The sequence below is a fragment of the Mya arenaria genome, chromosome 8 (assembly GCF_026914265.1).
Source record: "Mya arenaria isolate MELC-2E11 chromosome 8, ASM2691426v1".
Taxonomy (NCBI): domain Eukaryota; kingdom Metazoa; phylum Mollusca; class Bivalvia; order Myida; family Myidae; genus Mya; species Mya arenaria.
Window position 1 is genome coordinate 54,017,576 of NC_069129.1, and position 21,411 is coordinate 54,038,986.

A 21,411-nucleotide genomic window follows, 5' to 3' on the forward strand; every position below is an offset into this window, starting at 1 on the left:
CCATCGTCTTGGTATGTGGAACACATGTGGCAAGTTAATTTAAAATCTGTCCATATAAGGGAAAGTTACAGCCCGGACACGACAACATATACTCTATGTCCTTATATGAAGCACTCCATTGTGAATAAACACTAAGTGTGACCTTGACCTTTGAGGTAGGGACACGAGTCTTGCACGCCACACGTCGTCTTGGTATGTGGAACACATGTGGCAAGTTATTTTAAAATCTGTCCATACAAGAGAAAGTTACAGCCCGGACACGGCAACCTATACTCTATGTCCTTATATGCAGCACTCCATTGTGAATAAACACTAAGTGTGACCTTGACCTTTGAGGTAGGGACACGAGTCTTGCACGCCACACGTCGTCTTGGTATGTGGAACACATGTGGCAAGTTATTTTAAAATCTGTCCATACAAGGGAAAGTTATAGAGCCGGACGGACGGACGGACGGTGCGATTTTAATATGCCCACCTTCGGGGGCATAAAAAACAGCCAAATTTGCAGTTTGCGTATTTGAATCATGTCCTTAAACTGCCCATATTCCAGTACTAAATAAAGCACATCTGAACGCACAGAATGCACCATGGATTTCAAAAATCCCCCGAACCCCCCTAACACAATTATGAATCCACATGAAAAAAGGGCTAGCTACGCCCCTGACTCAATTCCAACAAAGCATTAAAAACAAAAGGCCCAAAAGGGCCTATGCTCTACTGGCATGGCTTTTGTGGTCATATCAATCCAGAGCATGTATGTATGGGTAAAAGGCAACAGACATATAGTTTATGTTTTGTGTTTGGGTTACCTGAAAACGTAGCACGTTCAACATCTGAGCCCAGAAAAAATTGTAAGCAGATTAGTTGCATGAACTATTTTAATATGTGCCAAGTAAAAGTCATCTGACAAAAAAAATGCTTTCAAAACTGTACTCATAGTAAAGTTTTCTGTAGTTTTAAAAGTTAAAAAAAGTTGGTCAAAAGGTCAAAGTCAAGGGCATCCAAGGACAACATTGATCAATTTGAACAAACATTCACAATCAATTGTGCTGAGATGGATGCACGAACACACAAAAAGATTTTCAAACCTTTCGAGATTTATGTTTACCAAACCTGTGAACCCTGGGTGTGGCCAGTAATGACACCAGGTGCAGAACTTAAACATTCACAATCAATTGTGTTAAGATGAATGCGCAAACTACAGAACTTAAAGCTAAAAAATGGCCTTTGGGCTTTCAACAAGAACAAGGCAGAGTAATTCACAAAATCAACTGCAGAAGCAAAAAGCAAATTGTCTCTCAAAATCCTAGACTTGCAAATTGTCTCCCTTAACTCTAGACTTGAATTAACATATACATGTAAACTTTGCTAAAAATAGAATTCGCTCATGCAGACCTGGCTAAAAATAGAAAGCATTTCTTTAAAACTTGCATGGCCCATAATCTAGGCATTCATGGGCGGATCTTGCTGGTTTTCGAAAGGAACCAAGCTTTAATGGATATCTAGATACTGTACAAGTTTCATCGAGATATAATCAAAACTGAAGACTGTATCGTGTTCACAACCAATTGTTTACACAATAGCATTTTTTTATACTATCAAGGGCCATAATCTAGGCATGCATGGGCGGATCTGGCTGGTTTTCGAAAGGAACCGAGCTATAATGGATATCTAGATACTGTACAAATTTCATCGAGATACAATCAAAACTGAAGACTGTATCGTGTTCACAAGCAATTGTTTACAGACGCACAACCGCACGGACGCACGACCGCACGGATGCACATACTACGTACACATTACCATCGCATAAGCTCTTCTGGCCTTTGGCCAGTAGAGCTAAAAATCGTTGCCGACATTCATCTGTGAGTGAGCTTCTTTAAAATTAATATTTTATGAATGAACATGACCTTTGAGATTTTATTTAAACATCACTCGGACCTAATTCAACGTACATTTTTTAACAATGTGGTTGAAATCGTGCAAACAATGTTTTTTTCCTGATTAATGTGACCCAGTGACCTACTTTAAGATCCGACCTGAACCGATCATTATGAAATTCTAGTGACAAGCATATTATTGTGAACACAAGGTTCACTTATGACGTTGTGGCCTACTTTTTTTTTGAAATGTTTAAACTATTTCTATAATTTACAGTAAAACGCAGTTAGACAAGTTTGATCAGGACTGGGGAAAATGCTGCCTTTATGACCAGTGACAACGAGCAATGAGTGACAATGACCAGTGACAATGAGCAATGAGTGACAATAACCAGTGACAACGAGCAATGAGTGACAATGACAAGCGACAACGAGCAACGAGTGACAACGACCAGTGACAATGACCAGTGACAACGACCAATGAGTGACAATGACAAGTTACAACAAGCAACGAATGACAACAACCAGGGACAATGACCAATGAGTGACAACGAGCAACAAGTGACAACGAGCAACGAGTGACAACGACCAACGAGTGACAATGACCAGTGACAACGAGCAATGAGTGACAATGACCAGTGACAACGAGCAATGACAATGACCAGTGACAACAAGCAATGAGTGACAATGACAAGTGACAACTGTAACGAGTGACAATGACCAGTGACAACGACCAATGAGTGACAATGACAAGTGACAACGAGCAATGAGTGACAATGACAAGTGACAACAAGCAACGAGTGACAACGACCAGGGACAACGACCAATGAGTGACAACAACCAGTGACAACGAGCAACAAGTGACAACGAGCAATGAGTGACAATGACCAATGAGTGACAATGACCAGTGACAACAAGTGACAATGACCAGTGACAACGAGCAATGAGTGACAATGACAAGTGACAACGAGCAATGAGTGACAATGACAAGTGACAACGAGCAACGAGTGACAACGACCAATGAGTGACAACAACCAGTGACAACGAGTAACGAGTGACAATGACCAGTGACAACGAGCAACGACCAATGAGTGACAACGAGCAACGAGTGACAACAACCAATCACAAGTTTCATGTTTACAACGCTAGGTTTGTCCCATTCATTTCTTATTACACAAGGGCAATCTCATTTAGCAAAATTGCAAATACCTTGGCTGGTATACACCAAGATCTTTAGTTTGCCACTCAGGTTCAGAAAACTCGATTTCAAGAAGTTTCAACATATCTATAAAAGAACTAATTTTGACAAAAGACATATGCCTGTTTGAAGAACAGGTTATTTGTAACAGCAGCATTTTTTTTTTATAATATTCCTCCTGTAAAAGCATTTTACAGAGAAATTTTAAAACTCACATTAGTGGAAAAGGTCCCCAGTGGTACCGCTTTTGTCAATGATTAACCTTAGATGTTTTTTTCAGTGTTCTTTAGAGTGTAGTTGAAACAACTTAGAAATTAGAGAAACAACATTGGTCTGGTTGTTCCATCTTTTACTGTGCTAAGCACCCCCAAAAAAATCATCACCGAAATGTTTACAGCCCTTAAAGGTGCACTCTCACAGATTTACAGTCTTTACAACTTTTTTATTTTTTGTCTTGGAAAGAGCAAATTTTTTTGCGAAAATATCCGCAAACCAATGGTATAAGATTACTGACAAAAGATCAGATTGCAGATTTTCTTATTTCCATTCGAAAATTAATGTTTTATGGGTTAAACAAAAATGAATAAAACATAAATTTTTGAACTTAAATATGAAAATCTGCGATCTAATTTTTTGTCAGCAGTCTTTTATTACTGGTCTCCATGGATTTTCGCAAAAATTTGCTCATTCCAAGACAAAAAATAAAAAAGTTGTCAAAACATTCAATCTGTGAGAGTGCAGCTTTAAGCTGCCGGGTAAATCATATTCCTCTCTTGTAACAAAACACAAAATTATTATCATATTCAAAGGACTTAACTCAGTCTTTATAAAGAGCTAAAACTCCAAACAAAATCCCCCAAATTGCAACTTGTAATGCTGAGCAACAAAAATCTAGTAAATCTACCCCATTTGAGACCACTCTACTGACAAAATTGACCATGTTTGAAAAAAAGCAAAATAGTTGTAGCCTTTTAGTAAAAAGTAGAATTTTTTTAATGCACAGCAACAGATTAATGGCTTGAACTTTCACTTACAGTTCAAGTTAAAACCTATTTAGGTTTTCAAATGACCTCAACTTCAAGGTACATGTATTCATTTTAACAAAACATATATAATAACAATGTTGGTAAGAGACATTTATTTTGACTTAAATTAAACGGGTAAAATCATATTCATCAACAAGTCAACAATAAGGCACCTTCATAATGCACTGCCTAATTTATCTTAAATCATATAAATTTACATGTACTCATAATCATTTTCCGTTTACAGAAGGCATTTTGGTTCGATTTAATTTGGCAATATTGTTCAGAATAAAAAAGATCTACAATTGTCAAACTATATCGTCATGGCTTAGTGTTTACTGTCAAATATATAAAGTTATAGATAGATAACATAGGTAAAATCGTAATGATAAAGAATGGGACGGGTGAACGTAGTGAATGAGCCCTTCTTGATCATTAAGATTTTACTTCTGGGGATTAAACTGACTGAGAATACAGCCTCATTGGCTGACAAATTGTCAATGCAAAATCTGACACTGGGAGTGTGTATCCGATAAGTGGTAGTAGGTGGACCTTTAAACACGCGCAAAGTTGTTTGTTTTTTAAATACTAAGCTGAAAATGTAGGTTGTATTCTAAGGGCTATTCCATTTAATCATATAACCCACGGGGGCAGGCACTTCCCTCAACAGAAGCAAATTTACTCTTTTGGGGTCCAGATTAGCCAAAAAAACACCCACCCATATACTATTTAAATAACTGCCTTACCCCTGTGGTTTATATGTTTTACTGGAGCACATACAAATATATTTCGATTGCCTTTATAGAAAATATTTTTTTGAAATCTTAACCACAATTATCTGACCTAGTATCTTCCATTAAAAATACAACAACAAACTTTATCACAGACAAATATATTCATCAAATTTAATAATTTAATCCAATAATTCTTCGCTGTCAGTTTCAGCCTCATCACTGCTACGGGTAATTCTTTTTTCAAATCGCTTTTTCCACCTTTTGGAGTAGACATGAAATGTATCCTGTTTCATCTGCACGATGTCCGCAGCCTGCATGTGTAAGAAAGGGACATGGGAAGCGCTAGTCCTCAGTCGTGACTTGTCAGCCTTAGGTTCGGTTTGAATTTCAACATCTTCTGAAATGTCACTTTCAAGTTCAACACTGTTTGAAGTATCATTTGTTTTCTTTCCGTATTTAACATATGAAAAATACCAATCAAATCCAAATGACACTGAGTTATCAAACAGAACTCTATATTTTGTTGGTAGGAAACAGAAGTTTATAACTTGCGCCGGTGGCCAAACTATCCACTCTGCTGTGTACAAAGTCTTCCCTTTTTCAATCAACTCATCTTTTATCTCATGTCTTCTTTTTCCTTCCAAGAATGACGTCAGCACAAGAAACGAAGATATGCACACAGGTGAACAGATAACCTGGTCAACTATAAGCTTTTTTGTCACAATTCTGAATGACCTGCCAGGTAGCCACCAGTCGAGGAACAGATACCACGAGTGACAGAAAGGTCCAATCACAAGCCCCGTTAGGCCGACATCATGCGTCCTCTCCCAGTCCCAGCTGTCCATCTCACCTTTTAACAGCTGGTAGCGTTGCTGAAGACCATCACCTGCAGATAGGTGGTCAAATCAAAATCAATATTTTTTTGCACACACCAACCATGCTGAAAAATATGCACGTTTACTGTGCATAATGGTTGTGATTTTAGTACCGTACAGATGCCAGTCTACACACATTACAACACTATCCACAATATGCCTTAAGAATTTCACTGGATATTTAAAGCTGCACTCTCACAGATTGAACGTTTTGACAACTTTTTTATTTTGTCTTGGAACGAGCCAATTTTTGTGAAAATCCATGGAAACCAATTATATAATACTGCTGACAAAAAATGAGATTGCAGATTTTTATACATAAGTTCAAAAAATGATGTTTTATGCATTTTTTTTAAAACGTTAGTAATGGTTTAAGCCATAAAACATTAATTTTCGAACTGAAATATGAAAATCTGCGATCTGATCTTTTGTCAGCAATCTTATATTATTGGTTTGCAGATTTTTACACAAAAATTTGCCCTTTCCAACACAAAAAATAAATAAGTTGTAAAAATGGTAAATCTGTGAGAGTGCAGATTTAAGGGAGTTCAAAAAAATGTCTAAGAGGTATATGTTCCTAGGATAAACTGGATACCGGTAATACATTAGTGGTCATTCAATACAAAATTTTAATTATTTTAATAAAGAGTGTTTATCAACTTAACAAGATAAGTGAATTTTGTATTGAATTACTGCAAATATGAATTTCCATTTATATTATATCAAACTTTTAAGTAAAGGATTATTAGCGCTAAATAAGACATCTATATATTGCGCACATATTTATGCATGACATCATGTCAATAGTTATTTTACACTAGCTTTTATAATATAAAAAATTAATATAATGACGACGACATAATTCAAGATATAATTAATTATAAGGTATATAAGTTATATTTTTAAAACTAAATTCATTTGTATATAAATATATTTTTTCATCATAACATTATCATACATAAACTTAAGGTAATCCATCAATCATAAGCACAAAAAAATGCTACCAGTAAGCCTTCATCTAAAGTCACAGAATGTTAAGTTTGGATATTTTATATATAAATTTTAACCAAGATCATTTTTAGTCATTATGTTATTTAAGAAACAAATTAATTTAAAATCTTGTTATATAACCTCCCTGAAATTTATCATATCATATAAATTCATTTAGCTTCATTGGCGGTGTTAATTTTTTTTTTATTCCATACCAAAAATCTAATGATTAACCAATAAATTTAAAAACAGAAAAATTAATACATATGTACTTTCAACTTCCTGCTTTTTTTATGCAAATGTATGAACAAAAAAACAATCTTTACAACTGTACAAATTACAATAGTTTAAAGTTAAAAACTCTCAGTCCTTAGATTCAGGATTAATTCTGAACTTAAAATCCCATACAAATACTTAAAAATATTATCAATGCAAACAGTAAGGGTTTTAACCTGCACAAGACATTGTGAAAGATATGGCCGTATTGGTGTACAGAAGGTAACGTCTTGTAAACAGCTTCTTCACTCTCGTCTGTACAGCTCTTAGAAGTCTATGGTTGCACAGTCGAACTACAGTCTCCATTACAACAATCTGCCAAAACACAATCATTAAAACATTATAATGGGATTCATAAGTTTGTAATATTGTTCATACTTAAAAGAATGTCAATCATAATAATGAAAGAGGTTATCTCACATTGTAAAAGAGCAAATGTTGCAAAATGTGGATAATTAACAGTTCAAGAATTTGTGATGTTTCTTGAACACCAGATCACATTTTAGTACATTTTTGCTATTCTGCTTTTGATCTATCCTTTTCAAGGAAAACAATATGGCAAGGGATGGAGCAATACTAGTCAATCAACAATAAAAAAAAATGTTTTAATAATTTAAGTAATTAAACACGAGATCAATTTTTGTATATTTTTTGCTACACTCTTTGGGTTTTAATGGGAATGTATTTACAGTCAAAACATGCTATGATGATCTCTGATATCTCAATTATTACTTTTGCTTCTATATAAAACAAGTTATGCTCAGGACAAGAAAAAATAACAAAGGGTAGTAACACTGTAATTAGCTGAGATATAATTGTGGTTCCTGTACACTGCACTCCCTCTCATTATGATCTATCACTATATGAAGTTTTATTAAATTCCATCCAATAGTTTTCAATTTATGCTCCGGACAAGAAAAAGTAACAAAGGGCAGTAACTCTGTAATTAGCTGAGATATAATTGTGGTTCCTGTACACTGCACTCCCTCTCATTATGATCTATCACTGTATGAAGTTTTATTAAATTCCATCCAATAGTTTTCAAGTTATGCTCCGGACAAAAAAATAAATTACAAAGGGCAGTAACTCTGTAATTAGTTGAAATAGAATTGTGGTTCCTGTACACTGCACTCCCTCTCATTATGATCTATCACTGTATGAAGTTTTATTAAATTCCATCTAATAGTTTTCAAGTTATGCTCCGGACAAGAAAAAGTAACAAAGGGCAGTAACTCTGTAGTTAGCTGAAATAGAATTGTGGTTCCTGTACACTGCATTCCCTCTCATTATGATCTATCACTGTATGAAGTTTTATTAAATTCCATCCAATAGTTTTCAAGCTATGCTCCGGACAAGAAAAAAGTAACAAAGGGCAGTAACTCTGTTATAAGCTGAAATAGAGTTATGGTTCTTGTGCACTGCACTTTCTCTCATTGTGCTTTACCATTGCATGAAGTTTTGATAAATTCCATCTAGTAGTTTGCAAGTAAATGTCGGGAAAAAAAAATTGACATAAAAAAATGTAATAAAGGGCAATAACTCAGTAATTAGTTTAGGTATAGTTATGGTTCTTGAACACTGCACTTTACTCTCACTGTGCTTTACCATTGTATGAAGTTCCAATGAATTCCATCCAGTATTTTTCAAGTTATACTCCGGACAAAAAAAGTAACAAAGGGCAATAACTCAGTAATAAGCAAGAAAAGAGTTATGGTTTTTGTACACTGCACTTCCTCTCATTATGCTCTACCATTGTATGAAGTTTAATCTAATTCCATCCAGTAGTTTTTAAGTTATGCTCCAGACAAGGTAAATTGCAATGGACCGACAAACCGACGAACCTCAGGGTGACGCCAATACACCCAATAAAAAAATCTGCTTTTGTCAATTTTTCTATCTCAATATTTTTGCTATATCAAAGTCATATTTCAGTCCCTGTGTTCGAATTTCACACATTTTCTGTGTCCTTTATATCAGCAGATCCAGCTGATGGTGCAAAAAATTGATGATGATTTTTGGCAGGTCACTAAATTAGGACATACAAAACAATATACATATTCTACAAGCAAAATATATTTATGTACATTTTCAATCTCGCTTTACATATTAAAATATTCAAGAAATAACTCAATTCGTTTCATAACATTGAACCATTCTATCGCGAAATCTTGTGACATTAGCAGTTCGAGGCAAATCCGGACATTTTATACTAACAATTTAATGTGTCAATACTGCGGATCGATATTTTGTTACATACTGGTAAGTAGTTAAACAGATAAGCCTTTGATATTCATTAAAAAGCTTTAATAATTAAAAGAAATCATGCTTCGGATGATCAGTGTCAAGGTCGATTGGCCCTACAGAAAATCATCCTGGTATGAGGTTACAGACAACTAGTTAATTACCTTTTTAACTAATTTTAACGTCAGTGATGGTGTGCAGTTCAATGCGCAGGCGTCTGGCTCATTGTTTGTGTCTAAAATGTTGATTAATATCATTTTGGGTACATATAATGAGTTGAACAACACATTTGAAGGTATAATTAATGACTAAGATACTATACAAGAAAGAGAATTAACTCTATGCAGAGATGGAGCACAGGGATAGGATGCGTTGACACACCCCTTTGACCACGCCCCTCCCTCCATATTTTTGGTAAAAAAATCCGAGACTTATAAATAATGATGGGGGAACTATTTTTTTTAAATTCTTTTATCGTTGTAAATTAAAAGAATAAAAATAAAAAAACAACATTTTTTGTTTGTAAGTTATCATTTGTAAGAGTTCCCCCATCATTATTAATAAGTCTGTTTGTTTGTTTCTAAATATGGGGGAGGGGCGTGGTCAAAGGGGTGTATCAAAACAACCTGCAATCTAGGTACAATAGAATCTACATTCTGACAGGCAGCCCTGAGAATTTGAACGAATAGGGAAACGAGTAACCATAAAAAATGATCAACAATGCCAGATCGCAGATGTTTTATAAATACCAGCCCAAATGAAGACAGACATCTTGGCTGATATTAACTTCCTAGTATTTTAATTCACGAATTTACAGCTTACAATATAGCCTCCAAATCTATGACTTTTGTTATATTGTTCATGATAAAAAAGTACACATAGATTTGTAATTTTATTTTCAAATGTAATTCAGACACAAGTTTTATTTTAAAATGATACTATTTAATGAACCCTGTAACACAATATTTTGAAAAGATCAAGTGAATAATTAACTCACTGTATGCTTATTAAAATGTAAAAATAAAAGCTGAGTACTTTGTTTATTAAAGTTATTAAAATATAATTATTAGATGATCACCTTGGCTAACAAAACACAACCATGTAAAACATAAGAAGTCTTAATTTGACAGTTTTTAAGCATAATAGGCATACAACAGAATCAATGTTATTTGCATGTCATATAGCAAAGTTCAGGATTTCCCAAAAAAGAGAATTAAACATAAAAGCACTTAAATATGTCATGCATGTAAAAGATAATCATACCCTGGACCAATAGAAAACAATAGGCCCAGCTCATACACCAGAGCATAACAAATCTATTCAAAAGGTCGAGATGAATTTTAATTTTAAGAGTTCACTTTAAGCTTACCAGTAGATATCTTACAACATAATTTGCTTTGTTAATTTAGTTTTTATAAAATTACAGACCTATCTATATTAGTGATAAAGTACATAAAGTTATAGTGTTTATATATTGCAGAAAGTGAAAAACGACTAGAATGAATGCATTACGATCAAAGTATAGCACTAATAGCTCTGTCAAGCATAAACAGTGAGAAATATGGTCTGGATATGTAGTGTGGATACATGTAATAATAAGTAAAAGAAAGTAGGATAAAATCCACCCAGACAAATGTCCGCAATGATTTTTTGCATAGGTCTATAAAATCTCCCTGCCCCCTTTAACATTTATTTTTTATTTTACCACTTTTGAAGGTTAAGTATTAGATATTGTATACGTTTGTTCATATCATGACATTTAATGGTGTTTCTACTCATAAACAATATTATAGGATTGTTTAAAAGCATGGTATAATTTTGTTTGTCCTTGTAAAAATTAAGGGAGGTGGGGGTATGTCCTAGTCTATATGAATATATGCAGCTTTTACATGAAATTTCAAAACTTTTGCATAATTCTTTACAAACAAAATAAAAAAAATGTTCACACAATTGTAGATGATTGAATCTAAAACATTTTAACAGGACTCACAATAAGTTTATGAGAGTTAATTTTCAAAATGACCTACAATTAATAACCACCAGCAGGCAATTGTATGAAATGGGATAAGTAATCCACAGGTTAATATCTTTTGGCTAGTTTGCACATAAAAAAAATATGATTGGTCAACAATACTTATTGGATAAATATTGACCAATCAAAACACATTTTGGTTAACTTTAACCAAACCAAAGAATAAACCAATTTTGAACAATTGATTGCAGAACTTGGTATATCAACTGATTTTAGTTGAATATCAATCAAGCCCTACCAACCAATCAATTTTTTATTATAATCAATCATCGAAATATCAATAGTATCAATACTCAACATGTAAAATAATTATGGATTTATAAAATAAATACAAATGCAGAATAAAACCCCCTCCTTATTTACATTTTTCATCTTGTATAAAAAAAATATCACAACATAAAAAACCCCATTATATACACTACAAATAAAAAGATCAAACAAGAGATGAATGGCAATGAAATGGATTAAAACTGAGTAATAAAACATAAACATATTTCATCGGTATTTTTAAAAATAATCAGAGAGTTATATGAAATTCACTATTAAGACAATTATTTCAAGGAAAGCTAAAATAAGTCTTAAGAAATATAATGCTCATTGGATATTAATAAAAACAAGTGTATTAATTCAACAAATATTCATTATCATTTTTTAAATTACACACAACACATGGATTCTATGTTATTATGCCATTATCATATCGGATTGGCCTTTTGTTGACATCATTTTGTTCATGTACTTAGATGAGATATACCTAAAATTTCATATTAGTTTGAACACAATACTTCTAATCTATTCTTGAGTGCAATGATGGCAAACAAGTTAAGGAATTCTATGAAACACATTAATGCTACAACACCTGAGGCAAATTGTTCCAATATTGTTCTGAATATTGTTAAAGTTAACATCATTGTTAACGTCATTGTTGATAAATTTCAAAACTTTACTGCCGAGGAACTATTATGAACCCATTTGCAACATCCAGTATTTCTAGCAAGATTCAAGACTACATTTTCAAATGTGCGCGATTTTATAAAATATAAGCATATCATAAACTATTTCACCTTTAAAGTTAACAACGATACCATAACTCAAGAAGTTTACTTTAGCAAAGTTTTAAACAATCAGCTCTTTAGGTATTCCAGTACTCCGATGCAACAACAGTTTAGATATTCCATTAAACACAATGCTACAACAGTTTAGGTATTGTGTTCATCTTGCGTTTCATTTCATCCGTCATTTCTTCATCTTCTCTGAGTTCTCGCAAGCCCTCCGAATGATGCTTCCTCCCTGCCAGCTCCAGAATTGCCTTGGCCCCAGAGTCCTTGTCCAAAATGCTTGTCTTCGCATCCTAGGTATATGAGAAATATTAAAGAACTTTATATTTTCATATTAAAATAGTCAATCTACTGGTGTTGGTTTTTTTTGGCTGCTGATGAAGATGTTTTCAGAGGAAAAGAGATAAGTTCCATGAATTAAATGTAAAGAGGATACACTACAAATTTAAAATGGCACTGTTTTATGTATTTTATCTTGCTGAAATGCCCTGTCGACATTAACATTAACAAGAGATGTTTGTCAAACAATATGCCCCCCCCCCCCCACATGAGTGCCATATTGTCAGGATTATATGGACAATTGAATAAAATATATAAAATATGCATTGACCGAAATGACAGCTGATTTGTCACTGACATTGGATGCCGTTGAGGCAGTTTTAAGATTATGACCATTCAAAGTGTGAGGATAGAGTGTGTTATGACCATGACCTTTGACTCTATGACCTCTTAATCCATAGGTGTCATCAGTTGGTCACCAAAAACCTAAATGTCAAGTTTAAGGGCCATGGGTGCAGGCATTGACAAGTTATCACACAGAAAAGCTTTTTTCGTTCAAGGTCACTGTGACCTTGACCTTTGACTCGATGACCCCTAAAATCATAAGGGATCATCTACAGGTCAGACGCAACTCCAAGTCAAGTTTGAGGCTCATGGGTGCAGGCATTGTCGAGTTATCACTCGAAACATTTTCGCATTCAAGGTCACTGTGAACTTGACCTTTTACCCGATGACTCCTAAAATCATTATGGGTCATCTACTGGTCAGGCCCAACTTCCATGTCAAGTTTGATGATCATAGGCTCAGGCATTGTTGAGATATTACTGGGAGAAGGGAGAAGGACCCCAATGTCAAGAGGGGTCATCTACTGGTCAGGCCCAACATTCATGTCAAGTTTGATGACCAAAGGTCCAGGAATTGTCAAGTTTGCTTTCAAGGTCACTGCGACCTTGACCTTTGACCCCTAAAATCAATAGGGGTCATCAACCGGTCAGGCCCAACCTCCGAGTCAAGTTTGAGGGCCATGGGTGCAGGCATTGTCGAGATATCACACGGACAACCTTTTACCATTCAAGGTCACTGTGACCTTGACCTTTAGCCCGATGACCCCCCAAAACAATAGGGGTCATCTACTGGTCATGCCCAACTTCCATATCAAGTTTAATGACCATAGGTCTAGGCATTGTGGAGTTATAACTCGGACAAGCTTGAAAATTCTTTTACCATTAAAGATCACTGTGACCTTGACCTTTGACCCGATGAGCCCTTCAATCAATAGGGGCCATCTACTGGTCAGGCCAGACCTTCATGTCAAGTTTGATGACCATACGTCCAGGAATTGTTGAGTTATCACTTGGACAAGCTTTGGTCCATCGACGGACTGACCTACCAACAGTCCGACTGACCGACCGACATGTGCAAAGCAATATACCCCTCTTTTTCGAAGGGGGGCATAATAATAAGCTTCAAATAAATGAAGTGTTGCATGTTTTCAAAGCGTGGTATTACAATGTATGTAGAACTATCACAGTAAGTGGTTTTCCAGCTTAATAACTTCTAAAAATCTTACATCTTCATCATCAGAGTCATTTTTCTTCTTTTCCGGCCCTACAGCCCACACTTCAAGGTGGTCAACCACAAATTCTGGGCTCCCAGATAGCTGTGGGCTCCCGTAGGTTGTACATTTGGGCTTTGCCTTGCTATGTCCACTGTTGAACGAGTAGTCTATCCACATGCCAAAATAATTCAGCTGACCTCCAAACCCCTGAGTTTAAAATAAGATGAAATGAAAATAAGATAAATTCCTAACACTTCCACAGGTTGTACAGGAGAGCTACACTTTTGAAGGTTGTTCAGGGGCAAATAAAGCTGGATGACTTAGCCACAGGTTTTCTTTTGGTTTGATTGCACATACAAACAATTTAATTGGTCAACAGTGATTATTGGATAAATATTGACCAATCAATGAATATTTTCATTAACTTTAACCAAATCAAAGAATTAACCGGTTTTATACATTTGGTTGGAGGTGTCTTTCCAATCCTTAAGAGTAAGATCGGATAAATTCAGACATATAGCATGTTGTACAGAACAATGTTTTAACATGTAGTTGACCATAAATTGTAAGCAAATTTAAGTATCTTTGTTGTCGTTCTGTATGCATCTTTGATCTAGTCTTTGGAAGATATAGACTAATTGCATACAGAAACAACAATAAAGACACTTTCGCATACAATTTTTGGGCAACTACACATTCAAACACCATTCCTGGTTTCTACCCAGAGTGATTCTATAAACTTCAGGTTTTGGCCCAAATTGAGCTTAAAGAAATGAGTATAAACTAAACTAATGGAGACCAGCATGTGCAACCTTTTGCTTTCTTAAATTGAATGCTTAAGATTAAGGAATATTTCCTTTGTTTTGTTTAAAAGCTTATTATATAAGCATAATGTATACAAACTAGGGATGCAAACGAATATTCGAATATTCGATCGAACGTTTAGTATTCGAATGTTAAAATCTTTAGGGCAGTTGTTGTGTTTAAAATTATATTGTCTTGTTTTTACAACAATACGCATCTTGTGCTTGAGGCGTTAACGAGATGACAATCGAGTGTGCGTCATGTGTCAATTAGGGATCGATCGTAGGGTACTATAAACAGTGTCCATAATTGTAAAATAACTGGCTATTAGGAAGTGACATCAAACAAGTTTAATTGATTTTCAGTTCTTTTAAATGACCATGCCAATTAAGAATTTAAGGAAGCGGCCTTCACACCCTCTTGTCAGTTTGCCTGCCAATTAAGCTGAGCAATATTGCTCAAATCGGTGATTGATATTATACGCTGAAAGTAGATACCACTTCATTCCTTCAGAATATATGTTCGCAAAACATTATAAGTTAAATTTATTATTATTATTATATATTAGATTTGTATTTCTTAACAACGTAAAAGATGCCAGCCACATCTGAAGTATGGACTTATTTCACGCGCTCTGTTGACAAGAAATCTGTCACGTGCAAACCAAACTATGCAGTGTGAGGTTGTCGTACATGGGCACGACGACTAATCTCTGAGTGAAAGCAGTAAACAGCAATCAATGAAAAAGTTTAGCGTTTCTGGTCTTAAACATGATTTGTGTTCTGGGTGCTTTGGGCAAACACTGCAGCTGGCCATCAAGCCGGCATTTGCTCTCCCGGATGTCAACAGGGTCGTCTCCAGATGTCGTAAGCTGGTCGGGCACATCAAACACTCGACTACATTGACGGCCGAAATGCGCAAGCGCCAAGCTACTCTAAAGGTGCCCAAACACGAGCTGGTGCAGGATGTTACAACCCGATGGAACATCACGCATGCTATACTGGCCCGGCTGAACGAGCAACGCCGCGTCCTGTCCGACCTCATGCTGGACACTCGGGTTACCCGGAAGGCCGACCAGCAACTGTCGTTGAAGGACGGCGAGTGGACCGTCGTCTCCGAGCTGAGTGACGTACTCAGTCATTTGACTGAGACGACTTCGTATATGTCAACGGAGAAGAACGTGTCATGCAGTGAAGTTTATCTCATCGTGACAAGTCTTTTGGACAACACACTTCGTGCATGCGAGGCTGATTCCCATGTCGTCAAGGAAGTGAAGGGTGTTATTGCTGCTGAGCTTCGTCGCCGCTTCCGACCTTCGAACGATGCCACCCCCACATCCACCCTAGTCCTTGCCGCTCTATTGGACCCCTGCTACAAAGACCTGGACTTCCTGTCAACGGAACAGCGGCGCTACACGGAAGACGCGCTCGAGAGTAGATTGGACGATGTTCCATTTCGGTTGCCAACCCCGACGAGAGTGCGTCAACACCCTCCAAACGACCCCGTCTTAGCTTCATGGTTCCAAAGACAACCAAGACGGCTAACGACGAGCTGCGTCGGTACCGGCACGAACCTTCCGACCAGGAGGCCACTCCACTTGCATGATGGAAAAAGAACGAGGGACACTTTCCTCGCGTTGCACATGTTGCTCGCCAACTGCTTGGGATACCTGCGACGTCTGTGCCATCAGAAAGAATTTTCTCCTGCGCCGGACTCATTGTTAACAAACTTAGAAACAGACTGTCATGTGATCTTGTTGATAAGATAATATTTCTGAATAAGAACAAGGCCATCATATGTGATGATTTTATTGATGAGTGATTTCATTGAATTGTATGTGCTTGTTATGTGCTTGTTATGTGCTAGATATGTATTTCATATGTCGATGTAATAATATTCGACACGCTGCTATGTATTGTATTGTATTACGATAACACTAGAAACATTCGACAGATAAAGAAATGGGTATCGTGGTTTATAACTAAAATTAATAGATAACTATAACTTTTTAAAGATTCAATTTTTATCGAATATTCGAATATTCGATCGAAAGAATTACCGAATATTCGAATATCGATTTTGCCATTCGTTTGCATCCCTAATACAAACTGAATTTATATGGCGGTTGAAGCCAAACACTTTTTCAAGTAAAACACATTTGTAACATTTTTGGGTAAAATTTATAGTATTTAAATTCTTCCCAGCCAGATACAATGTGCCCTTTTAACCCTTACCACCCTGCTTTTCTGCAGCCCCCTGCCCTTTTTAAACCTTGCTAAAACCCTAATTTAAGGTAGTAATAAATCCATAACAGACAAAGTGTAGTCCATACCAGTCCGTTGGGCAATGTCTCCTGACCCTGGTTCAAGTACACAAAGTTTTCATTGTATCCTGTGGCCATGTACACTCCTAGACGGGGCTTCAATGTGAACAGGAAACAAGTACTGTCACCTGGAAAACAAGGAGCGGGTAAATTAAGTTTCTTATTATCCAAGCATATTGCTATACATGAAGTTCTCATCTAATGGGCATGCACATACCAAGCCGGGGCAATACATGAACACATGGAAAACAAGGAGAGTGTAATTAAGCTTCCTTTTCAACCAATGCTATAATTATATTTATAATATTATTAGAATGAAAATTACAATAAAAAGCCCAGTTGTCCAAAAAAAGAGTATAAACTGTGTTTAGAGACACAAAGCGTGGGCCTAAAAGACATTGAACGAGGGATACAAAACATGAAAAAACCCACCACAAGCAGACCTTACATGCATCAGAATAACTTAATGATAACATAATGGTATGACTGCCTTAGAACAGGCAGTTTTAAGGTTTGTACGAAGTGGGTGAGTTCACCACTAGTCGATGCTTCAGTTTGCAGACAGGAAACAGTACTTATCACCTGGAACAAGAGGGCTGTCTGCTTGATAAGTATATAAAAAAATTAGTCTAAAAATGTAGACGTGTTATACAGGATTCTTCCAATCCCTAAAAAAGTGAAGGATTTGCCATATCAACAATCATAAAAAAATCCGTCAACGTACAATTATTTGACTAATAAAAAATATGCCAAATGATTGCGGCCACAGCCCTACTACTTATTTGAGAGAATTTAAGATCTTTATAATTGAATCAATGCAATTGATCAAAACGTAATTGGCAATTAAATATCATTATAAAATTTATATTAATTTCCGATTATTATCGATTTAATAATAAGTAAAGTTAATATGCAATTGCCAACAACCATTTTATTAATACTAGGCCAGTTCTTTTTTTTAAAATATGATAACTTACCATAGAAGTTTGGCCTAATCTCCCAGCTTTCAGATACATATCCACCGAAAACATGACCATCTTTGTCCTTCACAATCATCACAGTTGGTCCCTTTCCGACCATAAACCGGGTTAACTGTGAAAAGCTATCACCATGGATACTGTTGCTATAGAGGAGGCGCCATGTTGCTTGATGTTGCCGGGGTATGTGGTGGTTGAGGTAACTAATGGAGACAATATCTAGAATTGTGTATGTGGAAGACCAGTCAACATTTGTAATCACAGGAAGGAAAGACTGGAATGTGGAGGCAATACTGTCTTTCTGAAATATAATCAGAGTAATGTGTCTTTACTTTTAATAGCATTTGAATTAGGAAAAACAAGATACCAGATTTGTGTATTTGAAAGTGGAAATATCAAAATAATAACAAACCATAGCTTCTGTTATGAGTTATTGTACAACATTTGTAAAAAGAACATAACAAAGACCATAAAGACCACATGTGGCAGCATTGTCAGGAATGGTGATTTTCTTTATAAATATTTATACAGATAATTATATACATAGAGGCCAACTTAGTAACGAGCACACTCCACAATATTTTTTCTAATCCTTTAATCTTAGTTGCAATATATTTTGAAACAAATAATTTAGCAGGAAATATTACTCCAGGCTTATTTAGATTAGAAATGCAAAAAATTATATAAATTAATAGAATTATATAAAACACTTAAAAAAATATTTTTCAACTATTCATGATCAATGCTGGCTCTTATGATAGAGACATGAAATGACATTCTCCTATAATTTTGACTGAACTTCTAAAAGTATTAAATTATTTTCCCCTTAAAAGATGAAAAATAGTAGATATGATATGATATATGATAGTTGACACCAGGACTTTTTGTCCAAAACAGTAACATCACTAAAAAACCAATGATATATTGTCAAGGACCCAAATACTTCATGACTTCAGCAAAACTTAAAGTAATTTATTTCTAAGAAGTAATTATTGGGTAAATTATGAGATCTGTTGTTATGAGAAATTTGCTTCAGAATGTTATATTTAGCAAAAATAGTTATTGCTTGAAAGGGAGAAATTCAAGAAGAAGAATTTCATTAATCAGAGGGCAATAACTGTTGTTACTGATCGAGTCTTGACACTTCTGACTGTGAAAATGAAATACTATGGTTTGAACTACATTTCCACAGAGTACAACAAGTAATACAAATAAAGTTAACTCACATCTATCACAGGAAAGAGGTTATACATGACTCTGTCAAACATTCGTAGAAACAGAGGGGACTTTGACACCCATGCCTCAACCTCGTAACTGTCCTGATACTGGCCCCCACTCCCACCCTGCGGCCCTGTACCCCCATCCTCAGGGACAGACTGCAGGGCGAGGCAGTCCAGACACAGTCTAGATATGTCTTCATCCCCAGTCTCACACTTCCAGGTTTTGTTGGCTGAATCACTGCTGCTCAACTCCAGGTAACTTTTCACAATACTAAACACTGCCTGAAAAAATAAAATGTGTACCACTTTAAAAATGTCCTTTTTTCAGATTAAGAAAGATTGATGTGGTACATTTAACATGTGTTAAGCATTTGGATAGGTTGTGTCAAACAGGATGAATAATAATTGAATGCAAAGCAAATTATTGCCTATATAGAGTGAGGATGAATTCCTTGAGTAGTTACAATCCAAGAAATTTTCAAATATGTACAGAACAGTATACTTATAATGTATCTGCTCTGCTGTGTACAAGTAATAAAAAGTTAATCACTTTATCAATTATTAAAAGAAAAAAAAAAGTTATCTTATAATTGTGAAAAGCATACCAATATACTGCAGCTTATAATAGTTAATCAAACTGAAGTCTTAAATTTCCTTTAGTACAAACCTGGTAAAGTTTGCCCATGTGAACTTGAGAACCAACTGTTCCAGACAACAATGAGAGGATCTCAGCTTTTTCAGCATATGTTCCTTTCAGAGCGAGTGCTAGGAAGCCACCAAACTGATCTTCTGACAACTTCTTGTCTCGGACATGACCAGTGTTTACATGACAGTCACTCATGGCACTCCACAATCTATCCTTGGGAAGGAACCAAGAAGGTGCATATTTCTGTGGAAACAAGAAAGGGGAAATATTAGTAGAGCAAATTATTCTGACTATTAAAGCTCTTGTCAATATTTTTTATCATATTTAGTTTCAATATTCACAAACAGGTTCATGTCTTGACCAACACCAAATAATGCCAATCCACTGACTATATTTTTAACACCTGGAGGATGTATAAAATGTTTCTCAGTGATATGCAGTTTCTAGTGCTTCATTTATAAATCTGTATATATACAATGTTTGTAAATTGCTGAACATCTGCCAAACGGAAAAAAACGATTCGGTAGACTGAAATTCTGTGTGATAAAAAGCTTTATATGGATTACTCAAGACTTAAGAGGGAGGTATACATTACAAAAAATAAAAACAAACATAACACCAAGTATGGCGACACTCAAAATAAAATAGATAAATATTTGTTATGTAGGATTTGAGTGAAGGAATCTTCATTACATAATTTAAATAAATTAAATGGAAGTTACACCCTCAGTTATTATTCACTGTTATAAATTCCATGACATCATTATGGTAACTAAAATGACCTTGATCAACTGATATTAAACATAGGCAAGTGCATTATATTATTTTGGGGACATATAGTAACTAAGTAAGATAAGTGTTAAAGTGTTAAGTGATAAAATATCCGTGGAAAACATCCGTGGAAATTTAATGTCTCAGCATTTTAAACTACAAGTCTAAATATACCCAGAGCCTAAAATATCAAAATATGAGTTGTCGCCAATCAACATTTTAGACACGTAGAATGAGCCAAATGCGTGTGATGTCAACACCTGACACTGGTCATTGAAATAAGTTTCATGTACACTGTTCAATATAAAGTAAAATACCTTTAAAAACGGTTCTGAGAGAGCATGCTGACTCCCTACAATGCGAACGAACATTTTATGAATATTTTCCTTTTCTGATGAAGTAAACATCTGCCAAAGTTGACCATCTTGTTTGCTTTCCTGACCTCCCATCTCTGATGTTTTGATTGATTATACTTGTCCGACAGACGCTTGCAAAGTCTTGTCATCTCTCATAAGCTTCTCGTT

General features: G+C 35.4%; 2 protein-coding genes across 4 annotated transcripts; both read right to left on the reverse strand.

Moving 5' to 3' along the window:
- Nucleotides 1-4,201: 4,201 nt before the first annotated feature.
- Nucleotides 4,202-9,335, reverse strand: LOC128242412 (mpv17-like protein 2). Of its 3 annotated transcripts, XM_052959552.1 has the most exons (4): nucleotides 9,236-9,303; nucleotides 8,584-9,004; nucleotides 7,155-7,293; nucleotides 4,202-5,723 (listed from the first exon to the last, which is right to left on the reverse strand). In XM_052959552.1, exons 2-4 carry the CDS (start codon nucleotides 8,584-8,586, stop codon nucleotides 5,017-5,019), a joined length of 849 nt encoding a protein of 282 aa, XP_052815512.1. In that variant the 5' UTR covers nucleotides 8,587-9,004; nucleotides 9,236-9,303; the 3' UTR covers nucleotides 4,202-5,016. The 3 variants fall into 3 exon arrangements, with proteins under 3 accessions (XP_052815512.1, XP_052815514.1, XP_052815513.1); XM_052959554.1 differs by lacking the exon at nucleotides 8,584-9,004 and having other exon boundaries at nucleotides 9,236-9,335; XM_052959553.1 differs by lacking the exon at nucleotides 8,584-9,004 and having other exon boundaries at nucleotides 9,193-9,330.
- A 414-nt stretch (nucleotides 9,336-9,749) lies between these two features.
- LOC128242368 (MTOR-associated protein MEAK7-like) lies at nucleotides 9,750-21,374 on the reverse strand. Its single transcript, XM_052959502.1, has 7 exons — nucleotides 21,205-21,374; nucleotides 20,138-20,359; nucleotides 19,477-19,752; nucleotides 18,251-18,551; nucleotides 17,283-17,401; nucleotides 14,159-14,353; nucleotides 9,750-12,602 (listed from the first exon to the last, which is right to left on the reverse strand). The coding sequence occupies exons 1-7, from the start codon at nucleotides 21,334-21,336 to the stop codon at nucleotides 12,441-12,443; spliced, it is 1,407 nt and encodes a 468-aa protein (XP_052815462.1). The 5' UTR covers nucleotides 21,337-21,374; the 3' UTR covers nucleotides 9,750-12,440.
- Nucleotides 21,375-21,411: the final 37 nt, after the last annotated feature.